This window comes from Anoplopoma fimbria, chromosome 4 (genome assembly GCF_027596085.1).
Source record: "Anoplopoma fimbria isolate UVic2021 breed Golden Eagle Sablefish chromosome 4, Afim_UVic_2022, whole genome shotgun sequence".
Taxonomy (NCBI): domain Eukaryota; kingdom Metazoa; phylum Chordata; class Actinopteri; order Perciformes; family Anoplopomatidae; genus Anoplopoma; species Anoplopoma fimbria.
Window position 1 is genome coordinate 26,127,132 of NC_072452.1, and position 22,357 is coordinate 26,149,488.

The following is a 22,357-nucleotide window of genomic DNA, read 5'->3' on the forward strand; positions in this document are numbered from 1 at the left end:
TAGTGCTGTAAAAAGTACAATATTTACGTCTGAAGTGTAGAATAGAAGTATAAAGTACATAAAGTCTGCAGTGTGAACAAATAAAATCCAAAACATTTCTTGAGCACCTCAGAAGCCACTTCCTGCCACAGAGCAGCAGCGAGCGGCGCTTTGTTAACTGCGTACACGTGTTGTGTGTCTGAACTTTATTGTGCTGCTGAACTTTACCTGAAATATGTCTCCACCAGACCAGGAGACCAGACGTCAGCTGATAAAACTCATCAATATATTGATTATTGCTGATCAGCACGGTGACATCGATTATCAAAATACCTCTGTGTCATCACCACCTGTTTACACTGCAGGAACTTTGGTTCCTCTCATAACGTCAAAGAACCCGCAAGGCTTTTGTTCTGCATTTTGGTGGTCCAGATGCATTGTGGGTAATGTCGGAGCCAGCTTTTGATGAGAAAGAAACATTTGTGAAGTAAAATTAAAAAAAAAGAACCAGAGACAATACAGTAGAAAAGAAGTGGCTTTAATTCTTTAATATTTAGTTTTTGTTTGCTTTCTCCTACAGAGTCAGACGTTGAGATCAAAACGTCTCTAACGACTAATTAACAAGTTATATCACAACATTTTAATCCTTTTATTTAATCTGGTAATCTCTTTGAGATCAGGAGGCCTTTTGCAAGAGAGACCAGAGTACAGCCTAGAAACAAAAACACAACAAGCGCCATCGGAGACTAAATGAAGTTAGCCAGGCTAGCTGTTCCCCCCTGTTTCCAGTCTTTATGCTAAGCTAAGCTAACTGTGCATTAAATATGAAGCTACAGCCAGACAAGCAAGTGCTATCAATCTGACTCTTGAAAGAGAAGAATTGGGTTTTCCAAAATGTGAAAATATTCCTTTTAAAGGATTATTTTTCTTTATTAAAACTTATTTTATATTTTGTAGTTTTTCTGTCCATCATTTCTATCAGTATTAAAAACATCAGAAAATAACACCAAGTTCATTGAACAGATTAATGCAGAGTTTAATTTATGGAAAATTATTTCAAAGAAAAAGTGTCATTTAGATATTTTCCGGAAAAACGTGATCAAGGATCTAAAAGTAATATTTGCTCCCTTTTTCTTCGGTGCTGATCCGATCTGTGAGCCCTTAATGAGCTCTTTTAAGACGTCCTTTTAACTCTTTAATGCAGATTTAATCAAGTTAAACTCTGCTTGTAATCCTTCAAAGGAAGCGTGAATAAAAGGGATTTAAAACCTCAGTAGTTCTGCTCGTATTTATAGCGACATCGACATGTTTCTCTTTTGATACAGTGACAGTTTCTCGGAGTTGTTTTTCCCACAGCGAGAAGTTAAATGACTCGACTCTGTGGTTTTAGTTAAAAACAATGAGACATTTCTGTCTTTGTGAAGAATTTCCGCTCCTCAATGAGCAGCTGGTGATGTTCAGAGGAGAGTTGGTTTCCTGCAGAGCTCCATGTTGAGGTTTTAGAAGAAGAAGAAAGGTAAAACGTGAAATATTTCACACGTCCAAGTGAAGTAAAGATCTTGTCTTCGTCTCCATGTGTGAGTTTAACCTCGTTCAGAAGATTCTTCACAGGACGATAAATATTCAAACACCAGAACATTTTATCATGTAGCTGAGATGTGAGAGTGAACTGAAAGTATGAGACAGAAATGTGTTTGTTCTCTGGAAATGAAATCAAAGTAGAATTAAAAATGGGAAGTTTTTAATTCAAAGCTTTTGTGGATTTGCAATTTTTTTTCATTCCACTTCATTGTGTTGTTTTGTGGTTTTTCCGAGGAGGAAAACAGTCATTACTGTTGTACAGAAACATGTTGGTCACTAACTCGGTCGCACAGCATCTGACAACAGAAAAAATAAGTTTCCACCAGAAGTTCAACTAACAGTCGTGACTCAATCAAATCTAGTGCACAGAAATAAAACTCTTGTTTTTAGATTCAGTGTGACTTTCACTTCCAGAGGATGTTATTATCTCTGATGCCCCTCCAGAATAAACGTCCATAAATCCACCTAGAAATCATAGAATAAAAACGATGCAGAACTTGCTCGAGAATCTTCATGATTTTAAGTTTACTTCTGTATCAAAGTAATCCTGTGATAGTTGTCTGTGCATTCATGTGTTAACTACAAACAGGAGCTGCTTACAGATAGATCGGCATCTTTTTATATGTTTTATTTATTATTACACACAATAGGACAAACATAAACATGCACATACATGACCAGAATAACGATACCACCATCTGAAAACAACAGCAAAATACAGGAAATAGATAAATTAATTAACAAAAGCATACTTTCAATGGAGCCAATTTGCAGAATAAATTCATGGCAACATTATACTTCTTCTTTAAGTCCTCCCCAAAGCATTATGGGAACTGTAGTTCCAAAGCATAATTAGGCAAGAGTGTGAATTTTCCCCCAAATAAAAGTGACTTCCTTTTAATAACCTCTGCATCGGTTCACGTCTGGTCACATTGGCACCAAACTCTTCTTGTCAATGGAAAACCTTGTTGAAATAAAAAGGGATGTGTTTCCTGTTTTGCCTCTCAGAGGTCAGAGGTCACCTTTTGTAGCCGTGTGAATGTGGAACACTGACTCTCTTTGTTTGATAAAAAGTCTTATTCTGGTGATGAGTCAGCATCCTGAGTATCACGGCTCCATTTCAGCTGAACTTTGCTTCCTGTGACAGGAGATTAATCAGCACGCTGATCCACTGATCGGTCTCATTAGTTGGACGGTTGAAGCTGCTTTTGTGTTTGAACAAAACAATCACTTCATGCTGCTAATTAATCCATGTGGACTTTGAACAAACAGCTCTTCTGATGTAACGAGCTTTATCTTGAGCTCTCGCACAAACTGTTGTTTCCACATTATGATTATTATTATTATTATTAATTAATGCATTAATCGTACAATCCCACAATAATCTCACAGTATTTCTACTTGGAGAAAAAATGAAAGCAGCTAAAACACTCAAAAGCTGCTGGTTTGCACGCTGGTAATAGATGCATCCATACAAGCAGAGCTGAATCCATCAGCCAATTAATCAATTAGCTTATTGATTTTATTGATTGTGATTTTACACATCATTTTATTCGACATGTTGAAAGTTGCTCAGCCAGTAAAAATAGATGTGTAATGTCTACAAATGTCTCACCTGGCTGTTCACCAGGCAGAGAGAGAAGACACTGTCCAGGTGCATTATGGGAAAAGTGTTTTTGGGACTAAAAAGTCAGGATATCTCCACCTCTGCTGCTCAGATTTGGAGTGTTGTGTTTTTAGATCTTTGAAAGCGCAACAAGAAATCACTTGTGTGCTCAAATAATTAACAACAATTATGATAAGTGCTCTATTTAAATACTTTTTATTAAACATTTGTTGATGATTACAGTTTCTCCATTGTAAGAATAAGCTCCTTTTTTCTGTTTTCTATCATTATAAACTTGAGTTTTTTGTCATTGGACAAATCAAGACGTTTAATGACGTTTTCTTGACTAAACTATAGAAAAAATGATCAATTAAACACATTATTGAAAGGTTAATTGATAAAGAACGTGATTTTAAGTTACAGCTGTTATTTTAAAGCCACATGCGACTGAATAACAACCATTTATTTTCTACTTTTATAACTTCTAAATTATGTCGGGGCTCTAAAGTGTGTTGGAAACTACCTTTCTGCTTCCTCTATTTTTACCTCTTTAGTTTCGTTCTAACATCACTCATCCGTAAAAGATCAACCAAATGATTTAGATTCTCCTGCAGAAACTGAACCTCCTCTCTGAGAAACGAGACGTTTGGTGCAGACGGGTTTTACTTTAACGGTGAAGTGCTGAACAAACAGAGGAGAGGAGCCTCTGCTGTGATTTATGACGTTTTTCTTTTAAAGCGAGGGCCTCCGAGACGCCTGCAGGGAACATGTGCTTCTCCTCACCTTCCTCCTCCTCCTCCTCCTCCTCCTCCTCCTCCTAAGAGGTTTAAACAGACTAACCTCGAGTCTCCTCCTGAACCCAGCGATGTGTTTAAACCGGAGATATTTATTGTTTCAGCTCAGAGTTTAAATAAAGTTGGTGTCCAGTTCACTCAACAGAGTTTAGAGGTGTTTATACTGTGTGAGTGTGTGAGTGTGTGTGAGTGTGTGTGTGTGTGAGTGTGTGTGTGTGTGTGTGTGTGTGTGTTTTAGGGTGTGATTGTTTGGCCTCACTGTGCTTGAGCAATGTGTGGGTGTGAGGCATTTCTGTGTGTATTGTCTATGTGTGTGTGTACATGTGGCCTGGAGTGTGATCTTTTAGCTTCAGTCTGCTTGTGCAACGTCGATGTGTGTTTGGATACACGCCCAATCTAGTGTGTGTGTGTGTGTGTGTGTGTGTGTGTGTGTGTGTGTGTGTGTGTGTGTGTGTGTGTGTGTGTGTGTGTGTGTGTGTGTGTGTGTGTGTGTGTGTGTGTGTGTGTGTGTGTGTGTGTGTGTGTGTGTGTGTGTGTGTGTGTGTGTGTGTCTCTCTGAACTAGATGGACTCCACCAACCAGTTGACCAGTTATGTAACACAGTTTAACCAGTAGCAACATTTTTGCAGTAGAGTGAGACTTCTTCATCTCTGTTTACCAGACTGCTGTGAAAGTTGCTGCAGATATTCATGTACAGTACACGTATATAGTAGTAGTACTTACATAAAGTATTCATTTACAATCATACCAAATATCTAAAATACAGATATGACAAAGAATAGGTCGATTATAACCGTCCATAAATCCAAATCATGGTAAAAGACGCTGCAGAACTTGCCTGAGAATCTTAACGTTTTTAAGTTCTCCTCAGTATCGAATGAATCCAGAGACATTTATCTGTTTATTTATGAGTTCACTGCAGAGAGGAGAGGCTAATGGCTAATTCTGAATACTTTTAAACAATAACTAAACGCCCAAGCTACTTTTTTCAGCTGAATTCCAATGTGTATTTATTAGTAGTGTTGTTGATGGATTCAGGGCCTAATCTTCACATTCTAGTGTAAAGTATTTAAATTCTACATATTTCCTTTTAAATGTAACTTGAACTTCTATTATGAGAAAATGACTCTACTTCTCTCTTGATTTATTCCCTCAGTAAACATTGTAAACATGAGTTTATGGTCTCAATCTCTAGTTTCAAGTCTTCTTCAATACAGCATGATGTTCATTTAGTAAATGATGCTCCAACATGCAAAAAAACCAACATGGCGACGTCCGTAATCCAAGATGGCAAACAACCGAGAGGTTAACTCTAGTTGAGATAATTTAGTCAGATTTCTTTAATGTTGCGAGCTCTTAAAACATAATATATTGATTGTTTTAAGATATAATATGAGATATTCATTCATGAATAAAACCTTTGATTGACCTGCTGATGATTTATGTTTTTCTTAGTAATCAGTTATCTGGATATTCAGGGACTTTCCTTTCGTATATATTTAAACCTGAAACACAACGATCAGAACAAATTCCCCCTAAAGTGCAGAAGAAATCACTTTTATTGCCTTTAAATTGATCAAGCACGCTCATGTTCTGTTTTGGACTATTGTTCAGATAAGATATTTGAAGATGTACATTTTTCAAAGCTTAAACAATTCCTTTTTTCAGAATAATCATTAAATGAATCGATAATGAGATCAATACTTTGTTGACTTTCTTTGAGTTCCTCAGCTTAGATCTCTGAAACATCTCTTGTCTGATGAACTAACAGTCGTCCTGTTGTGTTTTGAGCGGCAGTTGAGGTTACGTAACGGATGTTTCATGTTCATGTGGAGACTAATAATAGAGTCGGACCTCCATCAGAAGCTTTTCATAACGACCTCACTGACCCAGTTTAAAGGACCTGAACCAGGACTGAAAGGGGACCCGTTCAGCACCCTGCAAAGCGCCTGCAGATCTCTGTTACTAAAATAAATGAGTTCACTTCAGTTTGGAACTGTGAGGTCAGAAAACAAATGTTATAACACTTTTACCCCTGAGATCAATTATAATAATGAAAAACGCTAGAATGGTTTGAAAATGAGAAGGAATACTGTCTTTACTTTAATAAAACTATGTGTTCTCCGTATTATTTACGCTGTTTATCTCTAAATGATCCACCTGAGGGTCTCCTCTACAAAACTAAATTATAAATAATTATAGAGAAACACAAATTATATATTTTTTTATGATATCTGAAATATAAATGGAAGAAAATCTGCTCTGTTTTGATAGAGTTGATAGAGTTGGAACCAATTATTTATTTATTATTATATAATTGTAATTATTTAAATTTATAAACTTCTTTTATTTAACCCTTAGAAACCCACCAATTTTTGTCTTTTTTATAGCTGGATAACTGAAGATTAATTTGAGCTGTAGCTCAGCGGTTTGTGTGTGTGTCAAGTTGTTTTAATCATAAACCAGAAATAAACATTGTGTTTGATCATGTCTCATAAGATGTGACAGCAATTTTGTGGTTAATACAGTTTATTACACAGATTTGGTGCTAAATTTAACCATTTAATACCACTTTATAATTGTAAAAAATGATCAAAAATCCCTCCAAAATACCATTAAAACCTTGAGAAAACGTAGAAAACGATTTGCTGGTGATTTTGGTATGAAAATTTTTTGACACAAAGAGAATTCTGCAGTAAAAAGTCAAAATAAGGACCTGAATCTTTGGTTTTCAGCTGAAAAAAGAAGTGGTTGAGGTTATTTTCAACCCTTATTTCACCTCTGGTTTGAACTGAAACCTTCCAGACTGTTTTCATGTCTGCTCTGTTTCTCGACGGCGTCACTGAAACTTTCCTCCTCTTCTTTTTCTCTTCCTGTCGTTATCAGAAGAAAAGCAAAGGCAAGAAGGGAGAGAAGAACCAGAACGACAAGAGCCACCGAGATGAAGGAGGTGAGTGTGTTAAATACACAATGTGTGTGTGTGTGTGTGTGTGTGTGTGTGTGTGTGTGTGTGTGTGTGTGTGTGTGTGTGTGTGTGTGTGTGTGTGTGTGTGTGTGTGTGTGTGTGTGTGTGTGTGTGTGTGTGTGTGTGTGTGTGTGTGTGTGTGTGTGTGTGTGATCTGTGTGTGTGTGTTCCTGTTTTCTTCCTGTTTTCTGACCTAAATGTCATGAGATATGATAGAAAACTGTGTGATGAACATTTCTCTTTATTTTTGCATATTATAAGAAAAAACAAACAATGGCTCGACTACTAAACCAGCTGATTTTTACTAATTAATTCATTTTAATTCCTATAAATAAATCAGATTTTAAGACCAACAATGTGATATATTTTTTATTAAAGTATAATTAATTTGTTTGTTATAATATTTAATTATTATAATAAATAAAAAGCATATATTTTGGAAGATTCATTGTATTAAAACACATTTTGAACTCAACTTGTGTGATGATGTCACGTTGTTATAAACACATAATAACAGTAGAGTGAGCGGCTGATCTCAGATCTGTGACAGACTGATCTACTGAACCTCGTCGGCTTGTCACAACAGGTGGAACTGATAACGTTTAAAACGGCTGCATTCCATTTCGGTGAGGCAGCCCCAGGGTCCTGTTGTTGTTCATGTTGGCTCTCTGTCGTGGTTTAATGGGACACTTTGATGGAACTGAGAAATGGGAAATGTGCAAAACTATGAACATCTTAACTTCAAAATAAAATAAGAACAAAGAAAAAAGATAAACAAAGAACTCCCGAGGGAGGAGGAGAGCTCAGCTCCCGGCAGCAGCATCGTCTCCTCCTCCTCCAGGAGCAGAGGAGAGAGAGAAGAGGAGGCGAAAGAAGCAGAGAGGAGAAGAGAGGATAGAAAGAGAGAAGAGGAGGATAGAAGGAGAGAGGGAAGTAGAGGAGAGAGAGAAGAGGAGGCGAAAGAAGCAGAGAGGATAGAAGGAGAGAGGAGGATAGAAGGAGAGAGGAAGAAAGAGAAGGAGAGAGGAGAGGAGGCGATAGAATTAGAGGAGAGGAGAGAGGGAAGTAGAGAAGAGAGGAGATGAGGTGAATGAAGGAGAGAGGAGAGAAACGGAAGGAGAAAGGGAGGAGGGAGGATAGAAGGGTAGAGGGGAGGAGGGAGGAATATGGAATGTGTTGCATAGACGTGAAGTAACTAACATGAGCATGTACAAAAACGATATCTGATGAAGTGATGAAATTAAAGACGTTCTGATGACTGTTCACATCCTGAACACGAACATAATCACAGGTGGTTACAGGTTTGACCTCAGAGGTCATGTGACTCAATGAACCATCTGCTGTGGAGCCGTGACTCACAGTCAGTCAGTTAACACTCACCGTTCCCTCATTTCCTCTCGTTTATGAGCAGATTGTACAGTTTGAACCGCTCATTTAAAAACAGGATCTAAGAACACGCTGTCGTCATTCTTACTGTACAGATGTTCCAGCAAACAACTCTGGAGAACAGCTGGTTAGAAGTCACCCAACATGTCGGAGTTTATGTTTCGTACAGGAGTTTGAGAAAGTAGTAAAAATGATTTATCTTCTACACATCACAAGTTTAGATTTTTATAATTTCATTGAACTAAGACTGATAATAATAATATCTACAAAAATGCAATTAAAACATTAAAACCAGTTAATGAATCTACTAACATGTGTTGTGTGTATCACAGTCTGATTCATGCACGTTCCTTCATCACCATAAACACGCTCTGTAGTTTATTTTGACTAAATCCCACATACAAATACTAAGAGCACCAAATGTGGATTAATCCGCTGTTGAAAATAGTCCCCAACAAATTCTCTATTTCTTCATGTGAGCAGTATTTTTTCTTTTTTATTATTCTTTTTTTTTAAATTAATTTATTTATTATTATTATTATTATTATTATTATTATTTAAGTTTAATTATTTTTATTTATTATTTTTAATTTATTATAAAATAATTATTATAATAATAATTTTATATTATTGTTTTAATTCTTATTCTTAACATTTTTCTTCTTTTTTCTTTTTTTTTTAAAAATTGAAATATTTTTATTTTTCCTCTTCTTCTTCCTCAACGTTTATTCGGTTCACATTTGTAAAAAATCTCACCTCAAGGTCCATTTAGTAGCCACTCTGGGGCTTTTGATCATATCACATGGTCTTCATCAGCAGATAGATTTTTACTCAAGTGTCACACAAAAAAAAAAAAAAAAGGTTAAATATTTTTGGACTCCTTCTCCTCGTTAACTCAAAAGCTTCACATTTCATGTTTATCACACGTGAAACATTCACACTTTTCAGATGTTTCACTTATAAATATATATTCAATCATCAGGTTCACATGTGCATTTTTTGTAAATATGTGTTCCTCAATATGAGCTTTGTGGAGTTTATTAAGTCATATATTTAATAAAATAAAATAAAGTGTTGTTCCTGCAGAAGCACAAATACAAAATTCAAAATATGTATTTTTCAAAATCATAATTATGTTATTTTGTATAAAGTTTTTTGCAGGTGCATATCAAAAAAATACTGCAAAATAAATTTACAATTAAAAATATTAAAAAGATATTGAAATTGTCTTTTTTGAAAAGAGCTGTGTTTAAAGACAGAGGATGGATGTTCAGAATGTAACAGTAAGAAAAACAAAGAACACATTCAAAGTAATAATTCAAAGTTGTGTAAATGTAACACACTGAAGGGGACATTGATGTATTTCTGAATGATCACATGACTCTTTGTGTCTCAACTGTCAAACAGCAGCAGAATAACCGTAAAGCTGCTCTTTGTTTGAACATCTATTCACCTTCAGACGAGCTGCAACCTGTTTACAAGTTTCTACTCTAGGTTCTCACAAAAATACAGAAGCAACAAACTCAAAAACACAACATTGATGTTATGAAAGTAGTAATTTACTGTGTAACGTTTTAATTATCCACCAAATCATCATTTTTGAGTTGTGGATATTTTCAGTTCCATTGAAAAAGTTGATATTTAATGTCAATAATCATCTTCATCGTGGTTTCATGTTGAAGAGACGTGAAGTCCAAACTGAAGACGTCATTGAAACTGTGTGTGTGTGTGTGTGTGTGTGTGTGTGTGTGTGTGTGTGTGTGTGTGTGTGTGTGTGTGTGTGTGTGTGTGTGTGTGTGTGTGTGTGTGTGTGTGTGTGTGTGTGTGTGTGTGTGTGTGTGTGTGTGTGTGTGTGTGTGAGAGCTTGTGTCTGCATGTCGATGATGTAATTGTCAGGTTGGAATTAAATTACAGTCCGAAACGTTTCCTCAGCTTCAGTTTGCTTTTAACCCTTCAGACATAAAAGAAGAGACGTGAAGTAGAAAAACTTCATTTTCTACTTCTCTACATTTATCTGACGGCTTTAGATACTATATTACTATATATGATACGAACAGATTTGTTTTTTCTGTGCAGTATAAGTACTTTAACTGTGACAGAATATATTTACTGTGTGGTATAAGTACTTTAACTGTTACAGAATATATTTACTGTGTGGTATTAGTACTTTTACTGTAACAGTATTTTTACAGCGTAGTATCAGTACTTTTACTGTAAAATTGGATTTCTTCAGTGTGATATTAGTACTTTTACTGTCACAGAGGATTTTACTGTGTGCATTAGTGGTAGTACGTTGACTGTAACAAAAATATTGTTTCTGTGTGATATAAGTACTTTTACTGTAACAGAGTATTTTTACGCTATGGTATTAGTACTTTGACTTTAGCAAGCTTCCAGTCCAAGTACTTAATAGTTTATGAGTTTAGTTTATTTAGTTATTAAATTCACATAAATTCTCAAAAGAGACAGATTTGTATAAATATCAGTTTGTAACACAGGTAAAGTCACCTGTCACCTGTACTTCATGTAAAATAGTTATACTTCATCTTCAGGTAAACGTGCTTCAGGTGAGCCCGACGTCTGTCTGGAGAAGCAGCTGGAGCGCTTTGAGTGGCAGCTGAGGATTTTAAAGGAGGCCAATGGGAACCCGGAGAGGGCGGAGCTTCTGAAGGACCACGGAGACAAGGAGGTGTGCTCCCTCGTCCTGAGCCTCCTGGAGAAGGTGAGGAGCTCATCTATCAATTAAACTTTATTGATCACTGTGGGGGGGGCATTGATCTTGTATCAACAGAATACCATAAATGTACAGTGAAACAAAAACTAATATATTTATTTATTTATTATTGAACATTAACATTACATTATTTCTTATTTTTTTAAAATTATTATTATCATTTTTATTTTCATTTTCATTAATTTTAATATTACCATTATTACGTTTTTTATATTGACATTTTTATTTTCATTATTTTGTTTATTATATTTGTTATTATTAATGTTTTTTTATTATTTATTTTTACTATTTATTATAAAAAAATATATAATTGTATTGTTTTAATTTTATTCTTATTCTTGTGTTAAATATTTATTATTTATTTTATTAAATTGTATTTTACTATTATAATATATATACATTATATTATTGTTTTTATTTTTAATATTATCGTTATTTTTTGTTTATTATTTAATATTTAATTTCTGTCCATTTAATTTTTTAGATTTAAATGTTGACGCTGTATCCTTCCTCACATTAAAACATGAAATGTTGATGTTGGACCTCACTGATGTTTCTGGTGCAGCAGGTTCAACATCTGGTGGAAAGATCGTCATTAATGAACATGTGTCACAGTCACATGATCTCATTGGCAGAAGGAGTTAAATAAAATCTGCTTCATGATCAGAAACTCAGCCAGAGATGTTATTCATAGACCCGGACAGCAGCTGTGCAGCATAAATAAACATCAGATCAACTTCTCTGATTACTGTTTGATAACTTAACTAGTAACTGTAACACTAGTTAACTCTCTTTTTGCACTTTTCATTCAGATGTTTTTTAGGTGATGTAGTTCCAGTTCAGTAGCTGCTGCCAACAGTCCAGTGTTTCCACAGACGTCATCCGTGTTTCTTCATAGTTTCCATCACTATCAGAACAGTTCATATAAAACTGAAACTCGTTTCTTATGTTTTTTTTTTCTTCAGGTGAAAACGGAGACGACGACTGATTTAAACGTCCTGCACGAACAGAAAAGTAAATCTGCTACTGAAGACCACGAGAGAAACGTGGAAGGTAACAAGTTACTGACTCATGAAGAGTATTAGAAATAGATTATCATACTTCTGTGTAAATAGACACCAAGTGCGGCCTAATGGTATAAAGAACAGTTTATATAACTAAATAACTTACATTATTAACTACTGAATGAGATGTGGATACAAAGATCCTTTCCTCCTGACAGAAACACCACTCTGCATCATTTTATGAGTGAAAACTGAATTAGTTTTTGTTGTGATTTAAAACATATTGGGTTTAATTGTTTTAAATAACTGTTTTGATTCGTCATGTAGAGATGAGCTGAGAACAGATGTAAGGCTTTCACACAGAATCTCTTATCCGCGTATTCATGTCTGCACACCATAGAAATGTTTTTGAAAGAATCAGTTTAAATTTAAAATGATTCACATTTTCAGTGATTTAAATATGGAGACTTTCTCTGAAAAAGGGCACCAGAACAAGTCACTTTACATTGAAATAATCCGTGTTGTAGTTTTGTTTCCCCTCATTTTTCTGCTGCGGTTGTGTTTATAAATAGTGAAACACTGTTCTTTTACAACCTTGAACTGTTCTATAATTCTATTATGACTTAATATTTGTACATTTTAACAGGCACCTGTGTCATTTTTGGGGTTTCTAGCCTTTTTTTTCTGTTAAAAGAGTCAGGCTTGAGTTTGTGCTAAAAAAAAAGTGGCAAGCATGTGGAGGGAGGAGAGTTTATTAGCTGCTAAACAACAATGAATGCACAGGAAGTCTGCAGAAAGTTTTCTGATGTTAAAATTGAGTGAGTTTGTTTGTTTTTTATTTATATTTTTCTGCAGAGCTGAAAAAGAAACAGGAACAGGAGACAACTCAACTCACAGAAAGGTTTCAGGCTGCCGAGAACGTCCTCAAGGTGAAACCAACAAACACTAGATAAACAGAATGAATGTCGTTTCACAGCAGACGTACGATAACATCTTGCTTTTCTGTTTCTTCCTCTTACGGTATTGCAGCGATCACAAAACATTTTCCCCATAGACAACTATTATAAAAGAGTCTGTCAAACTGTTGACAAACCTTGAACTATCAACAAGGTCAATTACGTCTCTTTATGTTATGATTTATTGATCCATGGAGGTTTAATACTTTCTTTTAGCCAAAGAAAGCGATTTAAAAGTCTGTGACGTCACAAAAATGGAAATTCTACCGAGTCCAGTTCTTATTGATGTTGATGCGACCTGCTGTTTAATTTGTGTGATATCATGTTGTTTTAATCGTTTCACTTTTCATGCATGTATTTATTTAAATATGTTCTATGATTGAAGGGTAAAGTGGAGCAGCTGACTTCAGATCTGCAGGTTTATAACAACCTGAAGAGGAGAGTGGAAGAGTCGACGTTTAAGAAAGACCTGCAGAGAAACATTCAGGTGTGTTCGCTGCTTCTTTGACGAGTGCTCACTTTACATAAGTAATCATTATTTACAGACTCTGTTAAAGAGTCTATTATACTGTTTATATCTCTGTTAAATGAGCTCTTATTGATATATATATATATATGTATATGTATTTGTAAGATATAATGAAGGTTTTTGATGTTGCAAAAACTGAAACAGAGGATTAAAGTGGATCATTCTTCACGTCTGATGACTAGATGCAGTGAATAAAGCTTTGTCAAATTTGGTGTGAACACATCATAAGAGTGTTGTTTGTGCTTCATGTCCTCCAGGCCCATGGCAGCCCAGGTGCATTCTGGGAGTCCGAGCAGGAGTCTCTGCTGTTTGTGATTGAGATGAAGAGTGAGCGAGTTCAAGACCAGAGCAGGAAGCTGCAGCAGATGGAAGCTCTGGTAGGAAAACTGACCGGCAAGACGACACTGTTGTGTTTTACTATTGTTTGTTAGTTGAAAACAGAAATCTCATGTGTTTAACTTTCTTTCTTCTCTTCTTCTTTTATTGTTGTCGTCGTCTTCATCTGGCTCCTCAGGTGGAGAAGAACTTGTCTCTGGAGGATCAGATGGTCCACGTCCTGCAGCAGAACGAGGATCTGAGAGTCCGGATAGACAACTGCCAGACTTTCATTCAGTACGTATCTCATCTTCCTCTCTGAAACTAACAGCAGCTCAAAAAGCAACAATGTGGCGCCACCTGCAGGACAATTCACGTCTCCTCAACAACATCATGTCATAACCCATTTTCAAAATAAAATGACGGGCAGAATATTTATCAAGACGGTTTCAGAATTTTGAGGGGATTAAAAAGTAATCATTCTGTTAAAAATGAATAAATATATATTTTTATTTTTAAACAATAAAACAGAACAAATCCGGAAATCAACATGCACATTTGGTGAATGAATGTTGTCCCAGCATAAACACACATATCCTTGACAAAGATAAAAGAAAGAAATAATAATATTAAAATCAATGAAAATAACGTATTACTGATCTTATTATTTTTTTTTTAATTAATTAAACTGTCAACCAAATAACCAAGAGTCCTCATTATTACATACGTTAAAATAAAATAGTTTCTGGCCTTCCGCTTTTTGGATTTAAGTCTAATGATCCTAGTTCCTTTTGAAAAGGAACTTTTTGCAGTTTAACAGACACAAAGAGAAGTTTAGTTTAAATGACACGGACCAAAAATTACACAGCAAAAATGTAATGTTTTTGCATGCTGTTAAATTGAATTCATACAAAATTCTGTTTTGCAAATGTTATTAAATAAGCAACACTTTAAGCAATTTTTTGGGTTTTAAATTAAAAACAAATCTTATAGAAAGTGCAAAGAGAAATGTTCAGTTACCTGTTATGACTCGAAACTGATTTTATACAATATATTGTTTTAAACTTTACTAATTGTATTGCTTGTTATCATTAGTTATTTCTCAGGGAACCTTTATGAGGGTTCAACTGAAGTTTTGTTTTTTTAAATTGATCACACTGGCAAAATATGAGGCTTATCAGATGATTTATATCAACAAAATGGCCCCAAAAGATCCTGCAGAAGTTTTCTCACCCTGGTTTTAACTTTAAATGCATTCATTTGGTCCTCAACAATCGTTTTGAATCTCTTTCTTTTGTTTTCCAGGCAGTTATCAAAGGAGCAGCAGGAACTGAAGGTGGCGCTGGAGAGGCAGTCGTTCACAAACCAGAATCTTTCTCAGGAAAAAGAGCAGCTGATGTTCAAACTGAGACACAGAGACTCGTGTCCGACCATCCTCCTGCCCACCATTATGCACGAGATCTCCCCCCGATGATCACATGTGTCGCTCTGTGTAGATAGAAAATCAGTCAAGGTAACACGCAGGCGGTCCTGGTTTACAGTAACCAGGTAAAAACTCAAACTGGGCTACAGCTGCTGGTCCCATCGACCACCTGGCTGTTACTGTCAATCGTCGGCAGGTCTGGGTTCAAGTTCCAGGGCTTCAAACTGGATCCACAAGTCTGAATACTTCCCATTTTCACTGCAACTCCACTGGTAAATGTTCTTATGTAAGCAACCAGCTGAACAACGAGGGCTTTACAATGATTACGGTCCCCGGAGTAGCATCTCAACAACTCTTAAGCTACATGGACTCTGAGCTGCACCCTGTTTGGACCTCCAGACCGTCCCGGGTAACGGTGCAGCCAAAACAATCTGTTGTGTTTGTTTTTAATTCTTCTCAAATAAGAAATATCCTTTGACTGACAGATTATTGGATGCTATGGAGGTTAAAACCTTTTTTTGTTTTGTCAATTACAAATCAAAGATGGAGGGATCGGTGTGGTGGACGCACCAGAAGGTTGCATAGCGAATCCTTTGACGTAGTGACTACTTGCACAGCTAGCTGGCAAGCTAACGGGTAACCAATCAGAACTAGCCAGCCACAATAGCCTACAAACTAGAAAATAAGTTTTGCATAGTTTATTAGAGAGACGCATTTGTGCTATCAGACCAGCTGCAGGCCATTTTTTGCGTCTCTTTTTTCCAGGGTTATATAAAAAGCGGTTGGTGCAACACAACTATTGTGATCGTTTTAGTGCTTCCTCGTGTGTTTCTTACGATTTTCTGGCTCTCTGTTGCACTTAAACGGTGTAAAAATTGGCAAGTCAGAGTTTGTTGAAACCTCCGTGAACAAATCCATCAATCATGCCGATAATTTAGCAGTTCTGCGATCTAACTCTCCGCTAAAGTGCCTGACCGATCGGTATCATGATCGATCACGTCAACATAAAGCTGGATCTTCTGGTTGCCAAGCTCAACATACATCAAAACTCTTGAGGGTTCAGAACTGGATGACGGCTACCGTTCGACTCTCGTCTGGCTTCCTAAATAATGTCCCAGTAGAAAGGTCTTTCTCCACTGGCACGCCAAAGTGCCTTGCTCAATTGGCACAGAAAACGGTAGTTAAGAGGGAAAAGAGAGCTAGCGTAGTAGTGAAGCACTTGATTTTGTGTTTCCTTTTAATCTGGGACATCCGCTTCAGGTATTTTATTTTATTTCCCCAATAATTAAAGGATGTTACAGCAAAAGTACAATCAGTTATTTTAAGTGTCCCCCAACTGTTCCAATCTTTAAGATCCCCTCAAGGTATTACAGGTTTCCACAACCACTGGATGTTGTGAGGTAGACTATGAGGAGTCAACAAGCATCTTAGAGATCCTCACAATCAACAATCCAATTTTAACTGATTAGTCGAGGATCTTCTGGATTGAAAAATCTTGCTAAAAACATTCATAATACATTTAATATACATGGACGTCCTGCCAGAAAGTTCAAGTATTTAAACCTTTTGGATTCACGAAACTATCAACGAACTAAACAAAGTCAAACTTTTTTATTTTACTGTGATATTTCTGGTTCTGTTCAAATGTTACGTCTTTTTATTGTAGTCAGTTTTCTTTTACTCATTTCCTTTTTGTGTGCCTTGCTTTAGGTTTCTCGTTATGTGTCAAAACTGAATCATAACTTGATGTTATTAGTTGCTGGAGTCATTGACACATTTTTAACGTAGAGTTAACTCTTCATTCTACTGTTTGGGGAAGACGCCACTTCACTTTCAGTGTCACGTGTTTATGTAAGGCATTAAGGAGTGGATACAAACAAACTGGAGCCCTTTTATTTTTGGGATTTTGAATATGTTTTATGAACCTCAGAATCAATTCAACCCAATTGAATGTTTTTAGTTTAATGCAGTGAAAAAAGACAAATAGCAGAATTCTTTTAGTCTTTTAGCATGCTAGCATCTTGGCTCAAGGGATGCCAGTCAGTTGGTTCGGAGTAAAACCTCACATAGCTTCTTTTTTTTTTACTGATCCCCAGGTTTTTCATTATCGCTACACACAGGTTTCATCACCCAAAACTAGTACTTCTCTAGAACAAATCCCTGTGATCTTTCCTGTACTTTGAGATTAATGCTAGCATGGCATGGCTAACGTTAAAATCCTAACTCTCTAAAATACTCTTTAATCATTCACAGTGGTGGCATGTTAACATGGTAAAACACTGAATGTTACACACTATTATACCGCCATGTGAATGGTAAAAGTAAAGTCCAGTGTTTAGCGCCACTAGTTCTCAACACACATTGGGACTATTTGAAATTTTAGTCAGTCATAAATGACAACTAACAAAATTAATCTTAGTGTTTTTAGCAGGTCTTAGATGTTACGCCACAATTTACGAAACTCTTGTAAGATTTTTCCGAGTTTTAGCAAGTTTAAGCAAACCGGGATAACCATCAAGACACAACGTTTTTAGCATGTACGAAGTGACTCGGCTTATTTGATGCTTCTGCCATTTTGATTGCTCAGCTAGCTCCGTTCCCTCAGAAGTCAGCACAGTTGAAATGGTTAGCAATGGAACAATGCGTAGACGTCCGTGACTGAAACCACCAATCTCAGTAATAGCATATCAGTGAACTGATTTAGGTCAGAAATGTTGATTTAAATGCTGGCGTGTTGGGCTAATTACAGCTATGTTTACTGTCAGAGGTTTCCATTATGTCAAAAAAGAAAAGTTTTACATCAATCGCTCCTCAATGAACAATCACAGAACAATAATCACTGTATACATCTTGCCTTTAAAGCGTGATAACTGTCAGATATATTTTGTGTTTCTTTTAAAGATGTGAAAGATATTGCCATGTTGTCAGTTGAGTATTTTTTCTCTTTAAGTGACAGAGGATTTTATGGGATGTGACGTATGTATTGCCAAAAAAAATGTTTGTCAGTATTCTGACAACTCTTTCTCCTTATGCACTAGCACTTTGACCAGTATTTTAACAGGGGTTTGTATAAGAGAGATTTTTTTCCATGTTGTTGTATAGTTTTAATTTTTTTGGCTTCTTTTGTGTAAAAACTTATTTCATCTTTGCTTGGTTGGATTTAAATCCAGAAGTTTGTTTTCTCCTCTTGTTTTTGGCTTGACTAAATAAAAAGCTGCAACTAAAACTGATCAGTTCAATGTCTGTATTTACAACAGTGCATATTAACCAAAAACAATCACTTTTATCTCTGCACGCATATCCCCCATTGCAGTCTTTTAACCTCTTTTTTCTTTTTTTAATCGCTTAAATAAATACCTTGACCACCATTGAATGACATGCTGGACAAAAAAGTTAAAGTCATCATATTGACTATTTTGTTTTCTCTTAAATTAAATTTTCTCTTAATTGTGTTTTTAAATATTCAGAGCATTTATTTGCCATGAAACCTTATAATGCTGATCTGTTTTAAAGGTGCTGTAACCTGCAAAATGTTGCTGAAATAAATACTAAGGGGTTTTAAATTTAAACATTAAATATTTTTTATTATTATTTAATAATAATATTAAATAAACAAGTAAAGATTGGCTAACTTATGTTATCTTAACTGGGTGCAAGTTTGGTCAACTTAATGTGGGGGAAAAGTAAGGATCTAACAGTCCTGTTCTTTCATAGGTTGGTCTTTTATTTCAAAGAAAATCATAATGAATATTACAGTTTGATAATAACTGATGATAATATGTATAATAAGAGCAGAGGCTTATGGTTAACATTTTAAACTCCTCAGTGCTTGTCCCCTGATTTATACATCAAACAAAGCTTTTAAATTACACATTTAGGGCAACTTAAAATTCAACAACAAACAACCAACAAACATTTATTTATTTTATTGTTTATTTTTTATTCAGGATTTTAATTAGGATTATTTTTTATTGAATGTTAGATAATTTTTCTAATTAAATATTCAACGTTTTATTTGTTTTATTTTAGTTTATGATTTTATTTTTAAATATTTTTTTTATTTGATTTGTGTTTGTAAATGATTATTTATGAATGATTTAATTAGATTTTCTATTTAAAAAAATAAAATTGTATTAGTTTTTTTCATGATTATATAAAATGTCAATCAATTTTTTATTAGATTTTTAATATATATATTTCTATTTATATATATTTTTTTTCTTCCTTTTTGTGTTTGATCTATACAAATTGTTTTAATTTAAGATTAGAATATTTTTTTTAATTAACTGATTTTTGATAAATTTTTGTTCTGATTAGTATTGTTATGAGGACTTTCCTCCTCCCACTGGAGACGTTCAGCTGTGAACTTCGTCTTCTCCTTCTCTGACTCCTCCAGGTGGCTCGACTTTGCTTTCTGCCACTGGTCACGTTCAGTTTTCAGCTCCTGCTCTGTTGCAATCACAGCAGTCTGGAGCTTTTGGTTCTCCATCTTCTGCTGGTCCAGTTCAGCCAGAAAGGAGGTTCTGGATTCGTCCATCTCCTCCTGTGGGGAGGTTTTCTCCTGCTGCCCTCGTAGACGGTCGCTCTCCATCTGGTCTTCGACTTTCTTCAGAGCAGCCACAAACTTTCTGGTTTCGTCCTTGTGCTTCTCCACCTGGTTGATATAGCTGTTATGTGAATTTCCGAGCTTTTCCAGGAGGGAGGACTTACCGGTCTTCTTCAGAGCGGCTGTGAGGTTGTCGTTCCTCTGTCTCTGCTTTTTAAGCTGAACCACGTAGGAGGTCTTCAGTTGGTCCATCTCCTCCCTCTGCCACCAGAGATGGTCGGCCATGAACTTGTCCTTCTCTTTTTCTTGGACCGCCACCTGAGTAAGAAAGTCGTTCCTGCAGTTCTCCAGCTCTTCCAGGTGGCAGGACTTGGCCCTCTGCCGATGGTCATGTTGAGTCTTCAGCTCCTGCTCGGTCTCCGTCAGAGCAGACACGAGTTTGTGATTCTCGTATTTCTGCTGGTCCAGCTGGTCCTGACCGGACGCTCTGGATTCCTGGAGGGAGGTTATCTCCCGCCGCATGCCGAGGTGCTCCTCCTCCAGCAGTCCCTTTGTCTTTTTCAAGGCATCCATAACTTTGCTGATCTCCACTCCGTGAGCCTCCAGCTGGGCTCGATGTGAAGCCCGGCATCTCTGCACATCCTTCTTAGCCTCCTCTTTCTGTTCAAAACGAGCGCTTTCCATCTTGCTAAATTTCGCATGCAGCTTCCGAGTTTCAGCCCTCTCGATCGCAAGATCTTTCTCCAACTGCTCCACTTTGGAGCGAGCTTCAAACTCTTCAATTTCTATATGCAGAAGCTGCACCTTCTGCCAGTGGGTGCGTGACTGGAGGTTGCTCTCAGCCGTCGCACGCAGCTGATTCGCAACTCTGAGCTGCAACTTCACATCCTCCATTTCTTTTTGCAGGGCCGCGTTCTCTTTCTTCGTCTGCTCCAGGCTGATCTGGAGGTCCTCGGTGTTGGCGGTCTGCGGATCCAGATGGTTCAGAGTCACCATGCGGATGTTTGTCAGCTTGGGTTTCAGGTCGTCCATCTCCCTCTGTGAGGAGAGGACATGTTTAGTCCGAGCCTCATTCAGCTGGACTTTCAGGCTGCGTATCTCTTTCTGCCACTTGTTCTCCTCTTTCTCTCCACGGAGCTGGTCGAGAAAGTTAGCCAGCAAGTCCTCCTGGATCTCCAGGTGGACTCTCCCCTCAGTGCTGCTCTGGGTGAGTCTGGCCTCGTCGTCCCGCAGCTCACACCGGACTTGTTCCTCCAGGGAACTCAGGTAGAATTTAAGTGGAGCTTTAATCTCTCTGGAGATGAAATCCATGTCTTCTGGCTTTGTTTTCTTCTGGAAATCAGCGAGTCCTCTCCATGGTCACAGCGTGTCAGTGTAGTGAAGCGAGTGAAGTGTGAGTGATTAGATTCAAAACGTGGCAATCTATTCAAATGGAATAGATTGCCTTTATGACATGACATCCGGTTCCATTATGCCCTTCAGCTTGTTGCCGCCGGTTACCAGTCTGTTTATGTTTTTGACGAATGAATGACAAATATATGCATCAGATAATCATCATTAATTAAACTGAAATAATGCAATGTTTTTAATGTTGATCATATAAAAAGTCCTGAAAAAATAATATTTTTTTATTTGACTCGTCTTTATTCATCCCAAAAAAAAAATCATTATTATATACCTAATATAAATAAAATGGAATAAAAAAAGTAAAATATTACCAGTGAGCTGAATAATTCTTCTACTAAAGGTCATTAGTTCTGCTGTGTTTTAGCATAATTAATTGATAGTTTGTAAAGTTGTTAATTATTAATTTAAGTTAAGTTAAAGTATGAATACCATAATGTAAAAATACTCTCTTGTAAAGTAAAGTAAGTAAAGTGCTTCGGTGAAGTAAGTATTATGAGTGAAATACTTAAAGTATCAGAAGTACTCCTTAAAACTGAAGCATCCTTTCACTGCTGCAGCTTGTCGAGATGGAGCTGCTTTTTGATTTATTTTATACAACTATCAGCTCATATGACGATACAGAATTACAAAATAATGTTCTTATTTTAGACATTTATATCGCCCCCAGCAACCCCCTTCCTGCTCATTCAAACAAAATATTGATAAACAAATAATAATAGTAATAATAGTAATAATAGTAATAATAATTTAATTAAATACATAAGTATAGATAACTGATCATTTTAGAACTAAAATAAAATAATAAAAAAAGAAGGTGGTATAGCTTTTAACTGCGTTGTATATTTCTATTGTGTTTATATATATATATGATCATTTTAACTTCTAGGAAGTGTCTGAGTACCAAGAAAAACACTCTATAAATAATATCAAGCATTACTATTATAACAATAACTAATTTGTAAGAATATTTGTGACTAAATGTTCAACAATCAAAGTTAAAGACAGTCTTTAGCATTATTTATACATAATTGAACTCATTGATTTATTAACATTTATTGTTTTATATATATATATAGTCAGCACAGTTATATTATATAATATTTTTTTCAAGTCAAGATAACAAATTTCTCCA

At 36.1% G+C, this 22,357-nt stretch overlaps 1 protein-coding gene across 1 annotated transcript in view; it reads left to right on the top strand.

Moving 5' to 3' along the window:
- Positions 1-18,652, top strand: part of ccdc69 (coiled-coil domain containing 69) — a 28,150-nt gene extending 9,498 nt beyond the window's left edge. Inside the window, exons 2-9 of the mRNA XM_054597503.1 lie at positions 6,847-6,910; positions 10,864-11,033; positions 12,011-12,098; positions 12,905-12,978; positions 13,391-13,492; positions 13,792-13,911; positions 14,049-14,146; positions 15,155-18,652. Coding sequence (XP_054453478.1) covers positions 6,847-6,910; positions 10,864-11,033; positions 12,011-12,098; positions 12,905-12,978; positions 13,391-13,492; positions 13,792-13,911; positions 14,049-14,146; positions 15,155-15,323 — 885 coding nt within the window. The 3' untranslated portion in view covers positions 15,324-18,652. The remainder of the gene's footprint in view (positions 1-6,846; positions 6,911-10,863; positions 11,034-12,010; positions 12,099-12,904; positions 12,979-13,390; positions 13,493-13,791; positions 13,912-14,048; positions 14,147-15,154) is intronic.
- Positions 18,653-22,357: the final 3,705 nt, after the last annotated feature.